We start from the raw sequence: 20,342 nt of genomic DNA on the forward strand, positions 1-20,342 counted from the left end.
ACCTCTCTGTCTCTGTTAAGGGAACTAACAGCCGTTTTGTGCACTTCTTAGTATCGAATCCCAGCTGCTAAGTCTTCAACTTTCTTAAATCACTTTTCATTCTCTCTACACCTTCAAGCGTGTCTATTCTGTTGTAAATCTTAGTACCATCTGCAAATAGACTAACTTTACTTTCTATCCCTTCCGCAGTGTCGCTCAGAAAGATACTGAACAGAACCCTTTCCCTGCAGCACTCTGCTTAACACAGTTATCTCTTTAGAGAAGGTTCCATTTACCATTACACACTGTCAACTAACTAGTTTGTAATCCACCACCACCATGGCATCCACTCCCAAACTTCTCATTTTATTCATAAGCCTATGTAAGACTATATCAAAAGCTTTGCTGAAATCCAAGTAAATCATATCAAGTGCTCTTCCTTGATCCAAATCTCTAGTTACCCAATTAAAAAAATAAATAAATAAATCAGATTTGTCTGACTGGACCTTCCTCTGGTGAATCCAGGCTGCCTCAGGTCTAGCAAATCCCTGGATTGTAGATAGTTCACTATCCTTTCCTTCAGCAGAGTCTCCATTAATTTTCCCACCAAAGTGAGACTAACCTACCTGCAGTTTCCAGCTTTCTCTCTGCAGCAGGATCATTAACTGCTGTTCTCCAATCTCGTGGCACCACTCCCATTTCCAGTGATCTATTGAACAGGTCTTTCAATGGACCCACCAGCTCCCTCAGTATCCTGGGATGTACCTCATCTGGCCCTATGGCCTTGTCCACTTTCAGTTTTCTTAGCTTTTCCCATATATTCTCTACTGTAAACAGAGTTTCATCTTCTCCACCCCCCATCTATGGTCTTGTCAAACAGCAACGGTCCTTCTCCAGCATCTTTTCTTTTTTTAGTGAACACTGATTTGAAGTATTTAATATTTCTGCCACTTCTTTATCCTTCTCTACACATTGTTCCTTGTCACTTTTCAATTTCAGTATACCATTTTGGATCTTCCTTCTTTCTCTGATATATCTGAAAAATAGTGTCACCTTGCTTTACTTGTTTGGCAATCCTTTCTTCAGTTTGACCTTTTGTTTTCCTGATTTCTTTCTTCATCTCTAGAAAAAGTCTGTTTGGAAACCGCAATCCCTAGTTTGTTTGCATCAAAAGAAATAAGAAGTTGTGTGGACTTTCTATTGGCTTCAGTCTACTCCAGGTAGAAGGTCAAGGTTCTCTTGCAGGCCAGTGCTTGTTCATTTCTGTAAGCATACAGCCTGGGAAAAAATGTTGGAAGAACAACTGACTGAATAAGATGGAATTCCAACACCTTAGGGATAGATGCCCAAGACCACCCTATCATAGAAAAATTTGGTATAAAATGGATGTTACGAGAACCTGAAGCTCAATGATCCTTCTTGCTTAAGTAACTGCCACCAAAAATACAACCTTTCAGGTCAGATACTTCAGGGCACAGGAATGCAGTGACTCAAAAGGAGCTTTCCTCAGCTGGAACAAAACCACACAGATCCCATGACACAGCAGGCCTGATGGATGACTTTAAATGAAGTAAACCCCGCATGAAACATACAGCTTCTGCATAATTATGGAATGTGTCGACAGCACTAAGATGAACCCTTAATGAGCTGGTCTTGAGACCAGCATCCAGTAAATGTAGAAGGTAGTCAAATAGTTTTCTGTGGAGCAGGGGAAAGGACCTAGAGCCTATTGCTCACACCACAGAGCAAACCTCCTCCACTTCAATCCATAAGACTTCCTAATGGAAACCTTTCTTGAAAACACAACATATGAAACATCCTCAGAGATCAAGAGGTTGAAGAATCAACCTCTCGACATCCACACAAGGAGCAATAGGGACTTGAAGAAAGAATGGTGCAACCTGCCCTGATCCTGAGAAAAGCCCCAGCTTGATCGGTTCCCAAATGGACAACTCTTGTAGAAGCAGGAGCCAGATCTATTTCGGCCAAAAGGAGGCTATGAGAATCATGATCCCCTTTGTCGTCTTTGAGCTTCAATAAAACCGTTGCCACTAGCAGAATCTGAGGGTACGTTTATAGAAGTTCCCTGCCCCAATGCAGGGCAAAAAGCATTTGAGACTAGCTTGCCATGTGCCCTCAGGTCTAGAGCAGATGCATGAGACTTTCCTGTTATAAGGAGATGCAAACAGATCCACCGTTGGAGCTCCTCAGCGGCAGATAATCTGGTTCACTACTCCCTGGTTCAGGGGCCGCTTGTGTAGTTGTAAGGATTGACTCGTCTGTCCGCTAATATACTGTATTCTCCACTCCGGCCAGGTAAGTGGCTCTGAGAACCATCCCCAGAGAGATGGCCCATACCTCCCTGATTGCAGATGTACTATATCGCCACCTGGTTGACTGGCTGGATAAGAATAACTCTGCTGGACAACTGATCTCTGAAAGCCGACAGAGTAACAAATCACCCAGAGCTAGGAAAGTTTATCTAGTGCAGATTTTCCTGGACAGACCAATAGGCCTGGGTGCAGAGTCTATCTACATGAGCTCCCAAACCTAGGATGGACATAGCCTCCATGAGGCCAATTTGAATTGGAAAAATTTGGAAAGGGGTTCCCTTGACCAGATTGGAATTATCCTGCCACTAGGAGTCTCTATGCCACTAGGAGAGATCCAGATACTTTCCCAGAGATCATGAATGGCCTAGAGCCAATGAAACATCAAGGTCCACTGGGCACTTCTCATGTATAGACATGTCATGGGAGTTACATGCACCATGAGGCCCAACTGCTTCAACATGTGCTAGGATGATGTCTGCTGACTCATTTGAATCTCCTCTGCTGTGGCCATCTGCTATGAAAGGCAGGCTTTTGTCCTCTTTGTGTCTAGCAGAGCTCTGATAAACTGCAATTGAGATAAAGGGCTGAGGTGAGACTTGTGATAGTTGACGACGAACCCTAGTAACTCAACATCCAGATGGTCATGTGCACCGATTCCTTAGCTCTGGCCTGAGATGTGCTCTTGACCATCCAATCGTCCATATAAAGAAATGTGCACATCCAGTTTGCATAAGTTCGTTGCTACCATGGCTAGGCATTTCATGAAGACACATGGGGAACTTGAGTCCAAATGACGGAACCGTGCGATACTGAAAGTGGTGGTTTCCTACTATGAAACAGGTATTTCCTGTGACCTGGAAATCTCTCTGTATGCGTATAAGCATTCTTTAGATTAAGAGAGCAAAGCCAGCTCCATTTTTGAAGAAAGGGTATCAAGGCACCCAGGGAACTTTTCTCTTAATTTGCTCAAGGTCCTTAGATCTAGGATGGATATTTGTGGAATATAACAAAAGCTAAATAATTTTTTGGGGAATTGGAGTAAAATACCTGCTTTCTCTAACCTGGTGGAACAGATGACCACTTTAGCCATCAAGAGGGAGGAGAACAGCTAATTTTACCAGTAGACGAAACAATTGAAAAAACGTTGAACCTAGCAATGTTATACCTAGGCATAATTAAACAACTGCTGTGCCAAATGGAACTAGTAATTAACATTGAAAAAACAGAATTCATACACCTGGAACGAAAAACAAATGAATTAATCCAGAATCCCATCAAACTCAGAAACAATCAGATAGTGGAACTAACCGAAAAAACTCGAAACCTAGGAGTAATAATGGACAATGAAATCAACCTCAAACAACACATATCATTGAAAGTCAGAGAGGGGTACGCGAAACTAATGGTCCTTAGAAGGCTAATACCACTACTAACCCAAGTGCACTTTCGAACCGTTCTCCAAGCACTTATTTTCGCTAGCACAGACTATTGTAACACACTCTTCCTTGGATTACCACATTCAACACTAAGACCACTCCAAATCTTACAGAACTCTGCAGCCAGAATCCTAACTGGAAAAAGCAGAAGGGACCACATCACTCAAACTCTTGCCGAATTACACTGGCTGCCAATCGAACAAAGAGTACAATTTAAAACACTTTGCACAATCCACAAGTTAATTAATGAAGAAAATACTGATTGGTTAAACACTGCATTAAGACTACATGTTCCCCAAAGAAATCTCAGATCAGCAAATAAAGCCTTACTAACAATACCCTCTGTAAAAACAGCTAAACTGACACAAGTAAGGGAGAGAGCACTGTCTTTAGCCGGCCCTATATTATGGAACTCAATGCCACCCGAAATAAGACTGAGGGATCAAAAACTCTTCAAAAAAAGCTTAAAAACATGGCTTTTCAAAAAGGCCTTTCAAAGTGAGAATGGGAAATAGGTAGTACTAAGAAACAAGAAAAGGACTTGTACGCACAAGCAAAGTCACCTGAGAACATGTGTATTTTTATTTTTATTTTATCACACTTAAGTATTAGGTTAAAGAATTACAGTATACCGCATCTACGGTTAGCCCATAAAGGGAATTTTAATACACTTTACATATAGCTTATAATATTGAATCATGTATCTGAACAACTGCGGCACCCCCTAGTTAAAGTACAATCCATCTTGAATTTATTTATGTGCCTATTTGTAAACCGTTGTGATGGTATATCACTAAACGACGGTATAGAAACATTTTTAAATAAATAAAATAAATAAACTGATAATAACCTGGATTAAATAATCAAATAATGAAATTAATGGAACAGTTTTGCACAAGAGAAAGGAATGTTTTGTTTTTATGAACAGGCCTTGCATGAGACAGAAGCAGTTTGTGTAGAGAACTGTTTCCAGCTCAAGGCCTAGTATACCAGATAACAGTATTTTTGACATCAATAGTTTAGGTAAAGGTTGAGTAATTCTCCACTCCAGATAAGGGAGCTATCCCAAAACAAGAGAGAAAAAAAAAATGCTGTCAGCTATATAACGTATCTTGCATTAGGGAAGAAGCGAGAGAGCAGAACAGGCTACGTAGTACTTCGCTGTTAGATGCACTATGCTTCTAAGACAGACTAATTATATATTCATTTCTTGCATTTTACTAATAAAGATTATTCGTTAAGACAAGAAGTTGTGAGTTATTACAGAGGGTCCGGCCTTCTGCCCCAGAGCATAGACTCTGGAATTGAACTCTCTGTGAGTGTGGAGAACACAGATAATGATCCTTTGAAATCCCGGAGTATGGCAGCGCTCCAGTAATGAACAGAACTCAGAGAAGCATGTCCTGGTGCAGCAATCGATCCCAAGATGTGTCCAGGAGCTGATATGGCAGGAAACACAATAGATACAATTTGTACCCTCTTTTGATGATGCCGAGAACCCACACTGCTGAGGTTATACTGAGCTACTGGTTTACACAAAACTGCAGCCTTCCATGAGTGGGAAGTCCTCTGGCATTGGCACTAGGATACTGGCTATGCTCTTTGCAATCCAGTCAAAACCTTGTCTCAAGTGTTGAGTGGGATGGCATCTGAGGCTTTGGGGCCATCTGCTGCAGCAAGCAGTCTGTTGACATCAGGACCGAAGGTAATGCCTCCTCTGCCCAGATCTTGGGTATCTCCTGGAAGAGAAGGCTAGGTCTGGAGTACCCGTGGAGAGCTGTTGGAGCACTGAACAACAATCACAGGGAAATGTGCCACCACATCCTTGAATCTATCTCTGAAGAGATTTTCTCGGTACAGAGCATGTCAGCAAATCTTGCCTACACCTCCAGGCAGAGATCTGAGGCCCTCATCCAGGCGAGTCTGCATGTCCCAATTCCTATGGCAGAGACTGCCGATGCCACTTCGAAAACATTGTAGGTCAAAAGGACCACGTGTTTTCTGAATGCCAACCATTTGCTCATAAATGACTGGAGGGCATCCTGCTGCTTTTGAGGAAGCTGCTTGGACACCCCCCTGCATCCGCTTCAGAATGTTCCGCATGTATTGACTCATGAAGAGCTGGTAGGCTGCTATATGGAAAATCAGCATAGCACCATAAAACATCTTTCTCCAATAGTATTCATGGCGCTAGGATTCCTTCCTAGGGGCACTGAAGTGAGTGCTACATGCTTGACCTTTTTGAGTGGATTCCACCACCCGACAGATGCGCTTGTTGAATCCACATCTGCCTTCTTATTGGTGGAAGCCTCCATGAGGGGAGTTCTCCCACATCCTCAGTAGTACCTCCTGAAGGATCTTGTGAACTAGGACTGCCACACTTTTTTTTTTTTTTTTTTTTTACAGTACTCCATGTACTGGAAGATGTACAACATCTTGTTCCTGGAATCTTCCTTCATCTACAATGTAAATGGAACAGTCTCAGCCATTTTCCTTATAAAACCTGTGAAGGAGAGGTTCTCAGGAAGGAACTTCCTTCTATCTGGTGGAGGAGAAGGGTTGGATAGGATACCCTGTGGGCATCTCCTCTTCAGAGATATCTGTAGAGTCGTAGCCATACCCTGAAGAATACTGAGAACCTGACTCACTGGATTCAGCAGGGGAGGGCTCTTGGTGTTCTGTTCTCAGCCAGTGAGTCATGGACCAGTGCAAATGGCTGCTGAGGCCTAGACCTCAATAAGCCCTGACATCTCAGGGTAACTTTCTCCCCAAGAAGCCAGCAATCAGCAATGGGCTGGCAGATACCGACCCCAATGCCCTTCCAGGAACTGGTGATGGGATGGCCATCTGTGTTGATGCCACACTAGTGGGCACCTGAAGGAGGTTGAACAGTGGCTCAAGAATCATCTATGCCATCCTTGATGTCTTCAATACCCTGGCACAGAGTTCTTACAATGCCTTTTCCATGGCTTGCTGGATTTTTTTCTTTAAATAATCCTTAAAAATTGCTGATGCCAACACTGACAGAGGCAGGAGGGATGAATGACACCAGGACTGGTGGAGGCTGTTGCAAGCCCCGGCATTTGCAGAAGATGAATTCTCCTTGACACATGGCCACTCAGATTATTGGCAGGTGCTAGACTGTCCCTGCTCCCGGCATCATGTATCAATAGGGACTGATGCTTCTTTGGCTTCCCTTGATGCTTGGCATGGGTCTTCCTCGATGCCAAAGTCAAAGAGGCAGAAACCGACACTTTCTTCGAATGGGAGGAGTCAAACAATTCTCTCTCTCCAGATTCCCTACTGGCCATCAATGTCAAGGGAGCTGATGGCCTCTCCCATGTCAATGACCCTCTTCTGCCATCAGTGCAGCTCCAAGGTCTTTCAATGTTTATACCTCTGATGTCAAAAGATTGGTTTTCCAGTGTCTGAATAGAGGTTCCATGAAACCCAACTGGGACCATTTTCCTTTTGGGGTTATTTATCCGCATTTGCGGCATCCCCAGACACTGTGCAATGCCCCCAAACATAGGGCATATCTAACATGGAGAACTGTGATAGACATGGTTCTGTCATTTCCGAGGACACCGCTGGAACCCTCTAGATATGTCATGCAAAACAAAAGGGACATAAAATTAAATTCAATGAATGGCATCGGAGGGTCTATGGCTGTCAGGCACCAATGGCCTCACCACCCCAGGGAACGACAGTGAATGGATACTTAGGAAAACACCAAAAACATTTATCTAGAAAACTACAAGAGCTAAGACCACAGGACCCCACAATAGACAGCCAAAAATTGAACACCACCATGAAAAAATTCGAACTTAAGCGAAAAAAAATTTAAAAAAGGCCTGAACTGAAACCGATGGGCTCCACACAAACTGCACCTGAAGGGACCCTGCATGGATGCATGGTATAGTAGCATGCTCTGAGCATGCCAGTGGGGCTCAGTCAAAGTTCTAGGAACTATGACAGTTTTTCCATGCTAGGCTATATCAGATGATGTCACCCATGTTTGAAGACTGTCATCATGCTTGTATTTGGAGAAAAATCTTATAATCATCTGGAGAAAAGGAACCAATATTTCTCCAATCTCTAAAGATGTGCCTTTGCCTTGTTGCCCTTTAAAAGTATCTTTGCTGGGAATCTTCTTTCAACTTTTTCTAATAAGCTTCTATTCACAGGTTATCTACTACATTGAGCTCAACTGCCCTACTCTGCACCTTTTACAGATCTTGGCAAAAAAAGAAATTAAGACAACCAGAAGAGAAAACAATAAGTGCATGAAAACAGACAAACTGCAATGTCTGAAGAATAAACCAGTGCTATTGCTTCAGCTAAGAATTTCAGGATTTAAATTTGCAGCCCATTGTTTTAAATCAAACCTTCAGCAATGAACTAGAGGAACAGCTCATGTCATATGTGGAAAAGTTTAGTAATGTTATAAATAACCCACATTAAGCTGTTTTCAAATATTCCCTTTTAAATTTTAAGCTGTGGCCCAATATGGAAAGAGGAGCCGCGGAAGCCAAGTGTGCTTTTTTCTCCTGGTCTAAACCAAGAAAAGATACCAGTGAGAAAAGACCTGGTATTACATGATACAAACCTTCCTTTTAGGTGCCAACAGGCACAGAAGCTTTCAGAATATTGAAAAGTGCATGCGTGTGGTTACCCCTTTTACAACTTGTTTGTTCTGACTATTGGCACATCTAGAAAAGTTCTCAGTAGTTCTGTATCTTCTGCATAATGTCTCACATTTAAAAATATCCATGAAAAAAAAGATTACTTACTCTGTATCAGTACTCTCATTTTGAAAATTCTTTAAGCTGCTCCCTCTGCACCTGAGAACAGAACATTTGTTTGCACATTACAAATTACACTACAGAGATTACTTTGGACCAAATATTTTTCATGGCAACCAAACAAGGGTGGAACAAAAAAAAAATAAAAGGAGAAATTTAGTCTTATCTGCTAATTTCCTTGAGTCCTGTCAGATCAGTCCAGACAAATGGATTTATGCTCCCTTACTAGCAGATAGCGATAGAACAAGCTTGCTATCACCACCCCTTATAGTATCCCATGCTGATCTTAGCATGTCAGTATTCAGTGTAACAAGCTACAAAATTCAATCATTCCTTACATCTCCTATAACCAGGGAGCTTCCAAGGGAGAAAAACTGACTAGCCTCTTCAACCAGAGGAGACCAAAATGTGGAATGAAGCCAACCATGGTCAAATTTAATTTAAAGATTCTAAATGCCCGATTTCATGAATCCAATTCTAAGTGGCAATCTCAAGCAGTACAGGAAAGTCCTGGACTGGTTTGGTTGGACTTAAGGAAATGAAATTAGCAGAAAAGACAATTTCTTCTCTCTCTACATCCATCCAGATCAGTCCAAACACAAGATAAATACCCAAGCTACCCCTCAAGACTGGATGAGAATTGGCAGTCCCACTCTAAGGATGCTTGAGCCAAACGTAGCCTCTTCTGTGGCTCAAACATTTAGATAATGTTTTTGCATATATAACTCCTGGGGGAATTCTACACAAACAACTCCTGGGGGAATTCTACACAAACAAGAAAAATTCTGCATACACTATTTTTAAATTCTGCAGATTTATTTCTTCATAGTAACACAGTAAATTATGGCAGATCACAACCCAAATGGCTTATCTAGACTGCCCAGTAAAATGGATGAAAGAGCCACCTGAAGAAAATAGGAAAACGCATAAGCATTGTCAAGTTAAATGTAAAACATCGATAATACAAGCTAAGGGGGTTATTTTGTAAGCCTATCGCACGCGAAGTTTGCGTGCAATAGCTTGCTAGGGGCGGAGTCGGGACCGGAAGGGGAGGAGTTGGGGCGGCGAGGAGGCAGACGCGGCGGTAACTTCGCTGGTGGCGATAAGGTAAGACCCGTTATCACCGCCAGTAGCACACCCAATAGCACCATCCTTCACGGTGGCGCTATTGGGTGCAAAAGCCGGCAGCGATAACACCGTGGTGGTGCAATCGCTGCCGGCTTTCACAGGCCTGCCTCCCATTATCGGGGGATTCACTAAGTTGTGCGACATAGGAAAATCCAGGCCTAAGAGAGAATTTGAAATAAAGTTGGCCGTAGATGCAAAAACTCAAAAACTTTAAATATATCCAAAAACAGGAAACCTGCGAGGGAGTCAGCTGGACCCCTAGATGATCAAGGGGTTTAAAGGGGCTCTTAAGGAAGATAAGGCCATCGTAGAAAGACAAATTAATTCTTTGTGTTGGAGTTTACTAATGAGGATGTTGGGGAGATACCAAGGAGGGTGAACCAAATCACAATGAACACAGAAGATGTAGTAGATTTGATTGACTAACTAAAGAGTAGCAAATCACCTGGACCAGATGATATACAACCCCAGGATTCTGAAAAAAAAAACCAAACCAAAAAACTTGAAAATTAAATTTCAGATCTATTAGTAAAAATGTGCAACCTATCATTAAAATCATCCATTGTACCTGAAGACTGGAGGGTGGCCAATGTAACCCGACATTTAAAAAGGGATCCAGGAGTGATCTTGACTTCAATGCTGGGAAAAATAGTGGAAACTATTCTGAAGATCAAAATCAGAGAACATATAGAAAGACATGGTTTAATGGAAAATGGCCAGCATAGATTTATCCTAGGGAAGTCTTGCCTCACAAACCTGCTACATTTTTTTTGAAGGGGTTAACAAACATATGGATAAAGGTGAACCAGTAGTGTATTTGAATTTTCAGAAGGCATTTGACGAAGTCCCTCATGAGAGGCTTCTAAGGAAACTAAAAAGTCATGGGATAGGAGATGCCCTTGCATGGATTGCAAACTCGTTAGAAGACAGGAAACAGTAGGAATAAATGGTCAGTTTTCTCAGTGCAAAAAGTAAACAGTGGAGTGCCTCAGGGATCTGTACTTGTATCAATGCTTTTCAATATATTTATAAATAATCTTGAAAGGGATACGACGAGTGAGAGAATCAAATTTGCAGATGACAATTATTGAGAGTAGTTAAATCACATGCGGATTGTGATAAATTGCAGGAGGACCTTGTGAGACTAAGACTGGGCGCCCAAATAGCAGAAGAAATTTAATGTGGACAAGTGCAAGGTGATGCATTTAGGGAAAAAGTGGGCAACATCATCCGATACAGCCCAGCCTGGAACTTTGACTGTTTCACTGGGCATGCCATTATATCATGTGTCCACCCAAAGGCCCCCTTCAGCTTTATCCCACAGCATACAGTTTAGTTTAGTTTATTGTATTTCTATACCGTCGCATCAGACGTACCTTCACAATGTTTACAAAGTATAAAACATATAATAAATACAATACATTTAAAAATAGTGATAACTAACTGTTAAAAGTATGAAATAAGTTAGTTATTAAAAGCAGTAAAAGTAAAATAGGTCAAATAAAATATAAGTTTAAAACAAATACTCAAAAAACAAAACAAACAGCAGACAAACCATATACAGACTCAGCCTAGAGGTGTAACTGGTGTTTCTTATTTCTTATTCTATACAGGAGAAGTTAAATCCAAGGGTAGAGGCAGGTGGTTTTATGAATGCTGACATCTTGCTGTTCTCTGAAAACAACTGTTATAGGTAAACTGCTTTCTCCAACGACAACGAGGATGGCAGTCCTTGTTATTGGAAAATTCTTATTTATTTATTTTATACTTTTTTATACCGACCTTCATGAAAAATATATTGAATCGGTTTACAAGGAACAGTGTGATAACACATTAACCTTAAGCAAAGTTGCAAAAAAGTTACAATAAAACAGGGGTAATGGGGCTAAGGAGTAGAAGACGCTAGAAGCGGAAAGAGTAACTCAGTAACAATAACTGTGCAGTAACAGAGTCTGAGATGGTGTGTATTGAGTTAGAAGCCTTAATAAGTGTGACACAGTTGTGACATATATCAGAGACATTGCTGAAGCTGGTCTAGTTACGGGACATGGCTGGTGCTGGTCTAGTTACAGGAAAGCTTGTAGAAACAGCCAGGTCTTAAGTTTTTTCTTTTGGGGCAGCTATAGACTGCCCCAAACAAAAAAAAGGGGAAACAAAATAGTGCCAAAGGTACAACAATTATTTCCGTTGGCCACCAGGCTTTTCTTTTTATCTTCCTATGAGGAGCAGCCTGAAACAAAAACAACCAGTCCTAGGAGTTCTAAGAGGAGTGGAGTTAGGTTCTACATACCAGATTTCATAGGACAGACTGGCTAAAACTACTATCGTGTCGGACATCCCTATCCAAACAGTAGTATGATGTAATTGTGTGAAGAGAACTTCAAATCACAGCTTTGCAGATCTTCTCTCCATGGTGGCCCATCTTGGAAGGGCACCGATACTGCCATGGCTTGGACAGATTGACATGAACCACCAGATCTAGGCCTGCTTGTGCATAACATAAGGAGATGCACTGTTAGCCAACTGGATAAAGAGGAGTTGCTTACCAGTAACAGGTTTTCTCCTAGGACAGCAGGATCTTAGTCCTCACACATGGGTGACATCATTGGATGAAGCCAGACACAGAAAACTTATGTCAAAGTTTCTGGAACTTTAAATGCTCACACTGAGAATGCCCAGCATGCCCTATAGAACACGGGGTCCCTCTTCAGTCTCGTAAATTAGAATTACATTAAGAAAACAGGATAATAGGAGAAGCCAAACTCTGAGGGGTGGTGGGCAGGTTTCATGAGGACTAACATCCTGCTGTCATAAGAGAACACCTGTTACAGGTAAGCAACTCTTTCTTCTAGGACAAGCAAGATGGTAGTACTCACACATGGGCGAATCCCTAACTACAGGCTGCTCCCCAAAACAAAAATGGGATCAACAGATCCAATCACTGTCAACAGGCACAACAGTGCTGTTTGTAACAGAGGGGGACACAGCCTAAACCAAAACAATGGGCCTTAAGCAGGGAGAGTTGGGTTCTATACCTCAAAGAGAGTCTGAAGGACAGACTGGCCAAACCTATTGTCACATCAGCCATCCCTATCCAGACAATAGTGAGATGCGAATGTTTGGAGAGAACTTCATGTTGCAGCCTTGCAGATCTCCTCCATGGGAACTGCTCACAAGTGGGCCGCAGACGTTGCCATGGCTCTGACAGAATGAGACTTGACATGACCATCAAGATGCAATCCTGCCTTGGCATAACAGAAGGAGATGCAATCTGCTAGCCAACTGGATAGTGCCTGTTTGGCAACAGCAACTCCCAATCTATTCCTGTCAAAAGAAATAAAGAGTTGGGTGGACTGTATGGGCTTCTGTCCGCTCCAGATAGAAGGCTACGGTTCTTTTGCAATCCTTTTTTTTTTTTTTTGAACATTTTTATTGGTGATCTTCATAAATCATACAAACATAATGAGGAAAGAGACGTACAATATAACCACCATTTTGATGCTTATCCTAACCTTACAGTGCTCCATTCCTTCCCTCCCCTCCCCCACATCTCTTGCCCTATACATCAATGCTTTATACTGAATGTCCAGATTAGAGAGCCAGGTAAAACAAAAGCTGAAAAAGAATGTCAACTTGAGAAAGTGTTAGTCTCTGTTGCCCATCCATCAAGAAAACAGTAGTATACTCGTTCCCCGTTACACGCTTCCTAAAAAAACCCCCCCAAAAAACCCAGGATGGTGTCTGTTTCCAAATAGTGTTCCTCAACATGTCAGATGGTCATCAGGAGATTTACACCACTTAAGGTAAGGGACCCAGATGGAATGAAAGCGTTTCATACTTCGATGTTTTTCTGCCGTCAATTTGTTCATCATGCAGACGTTATCAAGTCTCATTAAAACATTCGCAAGCGTTGGACTGTGAGCCAGCTTCCAAGTTTTGGCAATCTCAAGCCTGGTTGCTATGCATGCCTGAACAATAAAGGAGTGAGAGCTAGACTGATTGCCAATTCCTGTATTATTGAAAAGTGCCGACTCCATCCGTAGCCGATATCGGCTAATATATTGGAAACCATGTCCTCAATCTGCCCCCATAAGGGAGCAATACAGTCCCCTGTCCACCACATATGTGCAAATGTACCTTAAAGTCTTATAGCCCCTCCAACACATCCCATCAAACTTGGGTACCATATTCATTAGTCTATCAGGGGGATAGGTACCATCTGTACAGGAGGTTATATATCCATTTTCAACCAACATAGAGGAAATAGAAGCCTTGCCTACTTGTTCATAAATAGCTAGCCATTCTTCTAAGGAAATCTCTCTAGAGAGGTCCTTGGCCCATGCACTAATGGGAGTTGGGGTCCTTTAAGTCTCACATTCAGCAACTTGAAGACTTTTGAGATGATTCCCTTAAACAGGGTAGAGCAAAATCCCTCGAACAAAGATTTACCCAAGCATAATGCAGAGATTACTTACCTGATAATCTCGTTTTCCTTAGTGTATGCAGATGGACTCAAAACAAGTGGGTATAGTGTGCTCGTGCTAGCAGTTGGAGACTGATCTGATGTCAGCACGGGGTACATATACTCCTGCAGGAAGTGCAGCAATTCAGTAATCTTCCTTGCAGAAGCTTTATGGATACATGTGTAACTGACCGATCGATTAAATGAACAGGATTACTCTGACCGATTGATAGTAGCTGGAGACCGCCAGTGTTCTCAACCTGAAGGCGTCGACACCCGGCAGGGTGGATGCCCTATATATGAAAACATGGCTTACCGTGAGTCGGTGAATCCCCATGTATACCGGCAGCCGGGCAGGATGCTGAGTCCATCTGCATACACTAAGGAAAACGAGATTATCAGGTAAGTAATCTCTACATTTCCTAGCGTGTAGCAGATGGACTCAAAACAAGTGGGATGTACAAAAGCTACTCCTGGACTGGGCGGGAGGCTGCCCGAGGTCAGTTTAGGATTGCCCTCGCAAATGCTGTGTCCTCCCTGGCCTGGACGTCCAGACGTTAGAATCTGGAGAAGGTATGGAGGGAGGACCACGTTGCCGCTTTACATATCTCTGCCGGCGACAGCATCCTAGTTTCTGCCCAGGAGGCCGCCTGCGCTCTGGTAGAGTGAGCCTTGACCCGTAGAGGTGGTGGTTTTCCCGCGTCTACGTAGGCCGCCTTCATAACTTCTTTGATCCAGTGGGCGATGGTTGCCCGTGAGGCCGCTTCCCCTTGCTTCTTCCCGCTGTGAAGGACTAACAGGTGGTCCCGTCTTTCGTACTGCTTCTGACATTTCCAGGTATCTGGACAGCAGCCTGCCGATGTCGAGATGGCGCAGTATTCGACCTTCTTCCAACTTCTTCAAACCTTCCGTGGTTGGCAAGGATATGGTTTGGTTGAGGTGGAAGTGTGAGACTACTTTGGGTAAGAAGGAAGGAACTGTGCGAAGATGGATAGCCTCTGGAGTGATTCTGAGAAACGGATCACGGCAGGACAGCGCTTGTAGCTCTGAGATGCGGCGTGCTGAGCATACGGCCAGCAGGAACACCATCTTCAAGGTTAACAAACGGAGGGACAGGCCTCGAAGGGGTCTGAAGGCGGGTCCCGCTAGAAATTCCAAAACTAGGTTGAGGTTCCACAGGGGCACTGGCCACTTCAGTGGCGGGCGAATGTGTTTAATTCCTTTCAGGAAACGTGAAACGTCTGGGTGTATGGCAATGCTGCCGCCCTCACTCCTGGGACCGTAGCAGGATAGCGCTGCCACCTGAACCTTGATGGAATAGAGGGACAGACCCTTCTGGAGTCCATCTTGCAGGAAATCCAAAATGATAGGAATTTTAGCGACATGTGGATTGGTGCTGTGAGTGTCGCACCAGGCTTCAAATACTCTCCAGATCCTTATATATGTTAGTGATGTGGAGAACCTGCGTGCCTGGAGGAGTGTATCTATTACCGGCCCCGAGTATCCCCTCTTCTTCAGTCTAGCCCTCTCAATGGCCAGACCGTAAGAGAGAATTGAGCTGGATCCTCGTGGAGGATGGGACCTTGCCGCAGCAGGTCCCTGTGTGGAGGCAGGGGTAGTGGATTCCCTGCCAGCAGTCTTCTCATGTCTGCGTACCAGGGTCTTCTTGGCCAGTCCGGGGCCACTAGAAGAACTAGGCCTCTGTGCTGCTGAATCTTGTGTATAATGGCGCCCAGCAGGGGCCATGGAGGAAAAGCATATAGCAGGATCCCCTGAGGCCATGGCTGTACTAGAACATCGATCCCGTGGGAGAGAGGATCTCGTCTGCGACTGAAGTATCTGGGTACTTGAGCGTTGGACCTGTCCGCTAGTAGGTCCATGCCCGGAGTCCCCCACTGATCCACAATCATCTGAAAGGCTGTGGGCGACAGCTGCCATTTCCCCGGGTTTAGGCTTTCTCTGCTGAGGAAGTCTGCTGTGGTGTTGTCCTTCCCGGCGATGTGGACGGCGGAGATGTCCTGGAGATTCGCCTCCGCCCAAGCCATCAGGGGGGTTATTTCTAAGGATACCTGTCTGCTTCTGGTTCCGCCCTGTCGGTTGATGTATGCCACCGTGGTGGCGTTGTCCGACATCACTCTGATCGCCCTGTTTCGAAGTCTGTGGGCAAATCGCAGGCAGGCTAGCCTGACTGCCCGTGCCTCTAGTCGGTTGATGTTCCACCCCGACTCTTCTTTGTTCCACCGCCCTTGGGTGGTTAGTTCTTCGCAGTGTGCTCCCCATCCGTTCAGGCTGGCATCTGTAGTGAGCAGGGTCCAGGTTGGGGAGGACATTTTTGACCCCCGGCTCGTGTGGCCGGGCTGCAACCACTGCCGTAGCTGATTCCACACTCTGGCTGGTAGAGGTAGGTGTATGGAGTAGTTCTGTGATCGTGGGCTCCACCGAGATAGGAGGGCGCGTTGTAATGGTCTCATATGAGCCCACGCCCATGGTACCAACTCCAGAGTGGATGCCATGAGGCCGAGGACCTGTAGGTAATCCCAAGGTGTGGGCCGGGTGGCGCTCAGCAGGGCCTGCAGACGATTCCAGAGATTTGATCTCCTCTTGGAGGTCAGGCTGACCTTGTCTTCCTGGGTGTCGAATCGGACTCCTAGGTATTCCAGCAACTGGGAAGGCTGTAGGGAACTCTTGTTTGTGTTGACTACCCATTCTAGGCTTTCCAGAAGAGATATAACTCTGTTGGTTGCCTGGTGGCTCTCCTATGGTGATTTTGCCCTGATCAGCCAATCGTCCAGGTAGGGATGGACGAGAATTCCTTCCTTCCTGACACCACCACTACTACTATGACCTTGGTAAAGGTCCGCGGCGCGGTGGCTAACCCGAAGGGTAAAGCTCGGAAATGGAAGTGTTGGCCCAGGACTTTGAAGTGTAAGTAGCGCTGGTGATCCCGATGGATTGGGATATGCAAGTAGGCTTCTGACAGGTCCAGGGATGTGAGAAACTCCCCTGGCTGTATTGCACTTTTGACTGACCGCAGAGTTTCCATGCGAAAGCTGGGGACCCATAGGTGTCGGTTGACTGACTTGAGGTCCAGGACGGGCCTGAAAGTGCCCTCTTTCTTGGGTACTATAAAATAAATGGAATAATGCCCAGAATTTATCTCCCATGCAGGCACTGGGATTACGGCTTTTAGGGACTGGAGCTTCCGCAAGGTAACTTCCAGTGCTGCCCTCTTGAGGGGTGGACAAGGAGATTCCAACAAACTTGTCCGGCGGGAGCCGAAGAAAGTCCAGGTAATACCCTTCTCGGATGATGGCGAGGACCTACTGGTCCGAGGTGATCTCGACCCACCTGCGGTAGAAGAGGGTTAGCCTGCCCCCTATGGCTTCTACCCTCAGATGGGTTGGCTGATTCTCATTGTGGGGTGTGGCTGGGACCTGAACCCGAGCCGGTTCTCCTCTTGTTGTGCTTAGGCCGAAAGCACTGGTTCCTGGCCTGAGAACGAGGTGCTTGGTAGCGAGCCCTGTAAGGGTTGAAGCGCTGAGAGTTTCTACCTCTGGATGGCCTAGGAAAAGAACGCTGGCTCCTCCTTGACCTGTCTTCTGGTAGACGGGGTAATGGAGAGGCGCCCCATCTGTTAGCCAGTTTCTCGAGATAGCTGCCGAACAGGAGGGATCCCTTAAAGGGCATTCTTGTGAGGCGTGTCTTGGAGGAAGAGTCGGCCACCCAATTACGTAGCCAGAGCTGTCTCCTGGCTGCCACTGAGGATGACACTCCCTTGGCTGCCGTACGGACTAGATCGGAGGCTGCGTCAGTGAGGAACGAGAGAGCTGATTCCATTTCTTCTCCCGGGGTGTTGTTCCTCGCTTGTGATAAACAGGAACGCGTCACCACGGTGCAGCAGGTCGCAATTCGTAGGGACATGGCTGCCACCTCAAAGGCTTGTTTCAGAATGGCGTCCATGCGCCGGTCATGTGCATCCTTGAGGGCCGCTCCCCCCTCCACCGGAATGGTGGTGCGCTTCACAATTGCGCTATCTATGGCATCTACCTTGGGGCACGCCAGCAGCTCCTTGGTCGCCGGGTCCAGGGGGTACATGCCAGACAAGGCCCGACCCCCTTTGAATGAGGCCTCCGGCGCATTCCATTCCAGATCAATTAGCTGCTGTGCTGCTTGTAGGAGGGGAAAATGGTGAGCCGTTTGGCGCAGGCCCTCTAGCAGGGGGTTCATTCTAGGCTCCCCTGGGGTGTCCTGGCCCGGGATAGCCAGTTCTGACAGGCATTGAGAGACCAGGTCTGGGAGATCCTCTTTCCGAAAGAAGCGTCTCATGGTCCGATATGGTTCTATCCCCGAGGGAAGTTCTCCCTCCTCGGGGGGCTCGTCATCTTCCTCAGAGCAATCTGAATCCCCATAAGTGGGGCTTCCGGGTGGCCGTGCCTAGGTCTTGAGAGTCCAGGGGCCGGGTCATCCGGTACGTATGGACCCATTCGGGGATCAGACTGCATTTTGACAAAGGCTTGAATCCCCTTGAATAATTCCACCCAGGAGAGCGAAGCAGGATCTGGCCTTAGGGGCACCAGGTCTCTCGGGTTCCCTGGCTGCTCACCGCAGCCTGCTAAGTCCCTGAGGAACTGGCAAGTACGCTGGGCTGGGACCGGTCCTGGCCTGGAACTCCCAGGGCCTCCTCACATTGGGCACATAGGGAGTCTGCATCCTTGCTCAGTGTGGCTCTGAGGTTGCATGCTGAGCAGAGGCTTAGAGCTCTTATGCCTGATTTTGGAGGTGCCAGCTCTGCGGACGCATGGGCTCTCTTACGCTCCATCTAGTCTGTTATCTCCTCCCAGCTGGAGTATGCGCCTTGTACTATGCGCGAAAGCTGTGCGTCCACTAATATGCGCTTATCCACATGCGCCTATCCACTTGCGCTTATCAGCGTGCGCTTATCAACGGGCGCCTATGAACGTGCGCCTAACAACGGGCGCCTATGGACGTGCACCTATCAACGTGCGCTTAGCAACGGGCGCCTATCAGCGTGCCTTAGCAGCGTGCGCCGATCAGTGTGCGCTTAGCAACGTGTAGCAACGTGCGCCTATCAACATGAATCAAGGTGACTTCAATGTACGCCTTTATCGAATATGCGCCCAAGTATTTTCGGGCGCCCAACATATACGCCCGTCGCCTATGCACGCAGTCTGGCCTGAGTGCTAGAGCGAGGCGACAAACCAGGGCAGATGGCGTCGACGAGCAGGCAGGCAAAATGGCGACCTCCTTGGCGGGCTGCCACGTAGGCAGACCCCGCTAATCCTCGCTTCCTCGGAGACCAGCAAGTAAAGATGTACGCCTTACCTTGTCTTCGGCGCTTCCCGGCTGCGACCTGGGCGGTCTCCGGCTGCGGGGGGAGAGGGTGATTACTGTCACCGCCGCGCTCGAGGAAGTGCACCCGCTGCCTCTAGGCCGCGCCCAAATTCATCTCGCTCGGGGGCCAAGTCCTCACCGGGACCGAGGCTGCCTCTGTGCCGCGCCCAAGCCCTTCTTACTCGGGGGCTAGGTCCCTGCCGCGAGATGGCCACCGGACCGAGGCTCTTACCTCCGAGGGACCACGGAGGGGCCATGGAGGACGAGCCCCGCAGGAGTGCGGGGCTAGTCTTCAGGTAGGCTTCTTCTATGAATTTAGTCGTTAGAATTTGGAAAAACGCTCAGTGAGCGTGAGGTAGCTCCAAACTGCTTTGGAGACGGAAATTACTTTATTGCTGCACTTCCTGTGGGGGTATATGTACCCCGTGCTGACGTCAGATCCGTCTCCAACTGCTAGCACGAGCACACTATATCCACTTGTTTTGAGTCCATCTGCTACACGCTAGGAAAGTTATCTTTTATATTGTTGCTCTTACAGAAGTGAAACACCTGTTGATATGCTAGGAACTCTGAAGTTGATAATTGGTGTGTCGAGTATAGAGATTCAAAAGATAAAATATTGTCATCCCCCCAAATTTGCTCAAAGCGGCTTAGACCGAGATTTCCATGCTGTAAAGGAAAGTGCAGAACTGCTAGGTAAAAAGTTGCTGTTATGAAACAGGTTAGTCAAATGATAGCAAGCTTTGTTGCCCACTAATTTCACCTTCCATTTTTCCCATATGTTCAAAGTATGTCTCGTAGTTGGCAGCATTTGAGGATATGCCCTTCATGTCTTCCTAGCTTGCTA

At 45.9% G+C, this 20,342-nt stretch overlaps 1 protein-coding gene across 1 annotated transcript in view; it reads right to left on the reverse strand.

Moving 5' to 3' along the window:
* Positions 1-20,342, reverse strand: part of LOC115094686 (serine/arginine repetitive matrix protein 2-like) — a 155,148-nt gene that overhangs the window by 97,264 nt on the left and 37,542 nt on the right. Inside the window, exon 4 of the mRNA XM_029607936.1 lies at positions 8,542-8,592. Within this exon, the coding sequence (XP_029463796.1) occupies positions 8,542-8,592 (51 nt within the window). The remainder of the gene's footprint in view (positions 1-8,541; positions 8,593-20,342) is intronic.

This window comes from Rhinatrema bivittatum, chromosome 6, assembly GCF_901001135.1.
Source record: "Rhinatrema bivittatum chromosome 6, aRhiBiv1.1, whole genome shotgun sequence".
Lineage (NCBI taxonomy): Eukaryota > Metazoa > Chordata > Amphibia > Gymnophiona > Rhinatrematidae > Rhinatrema > Rhinatrema bivittatum.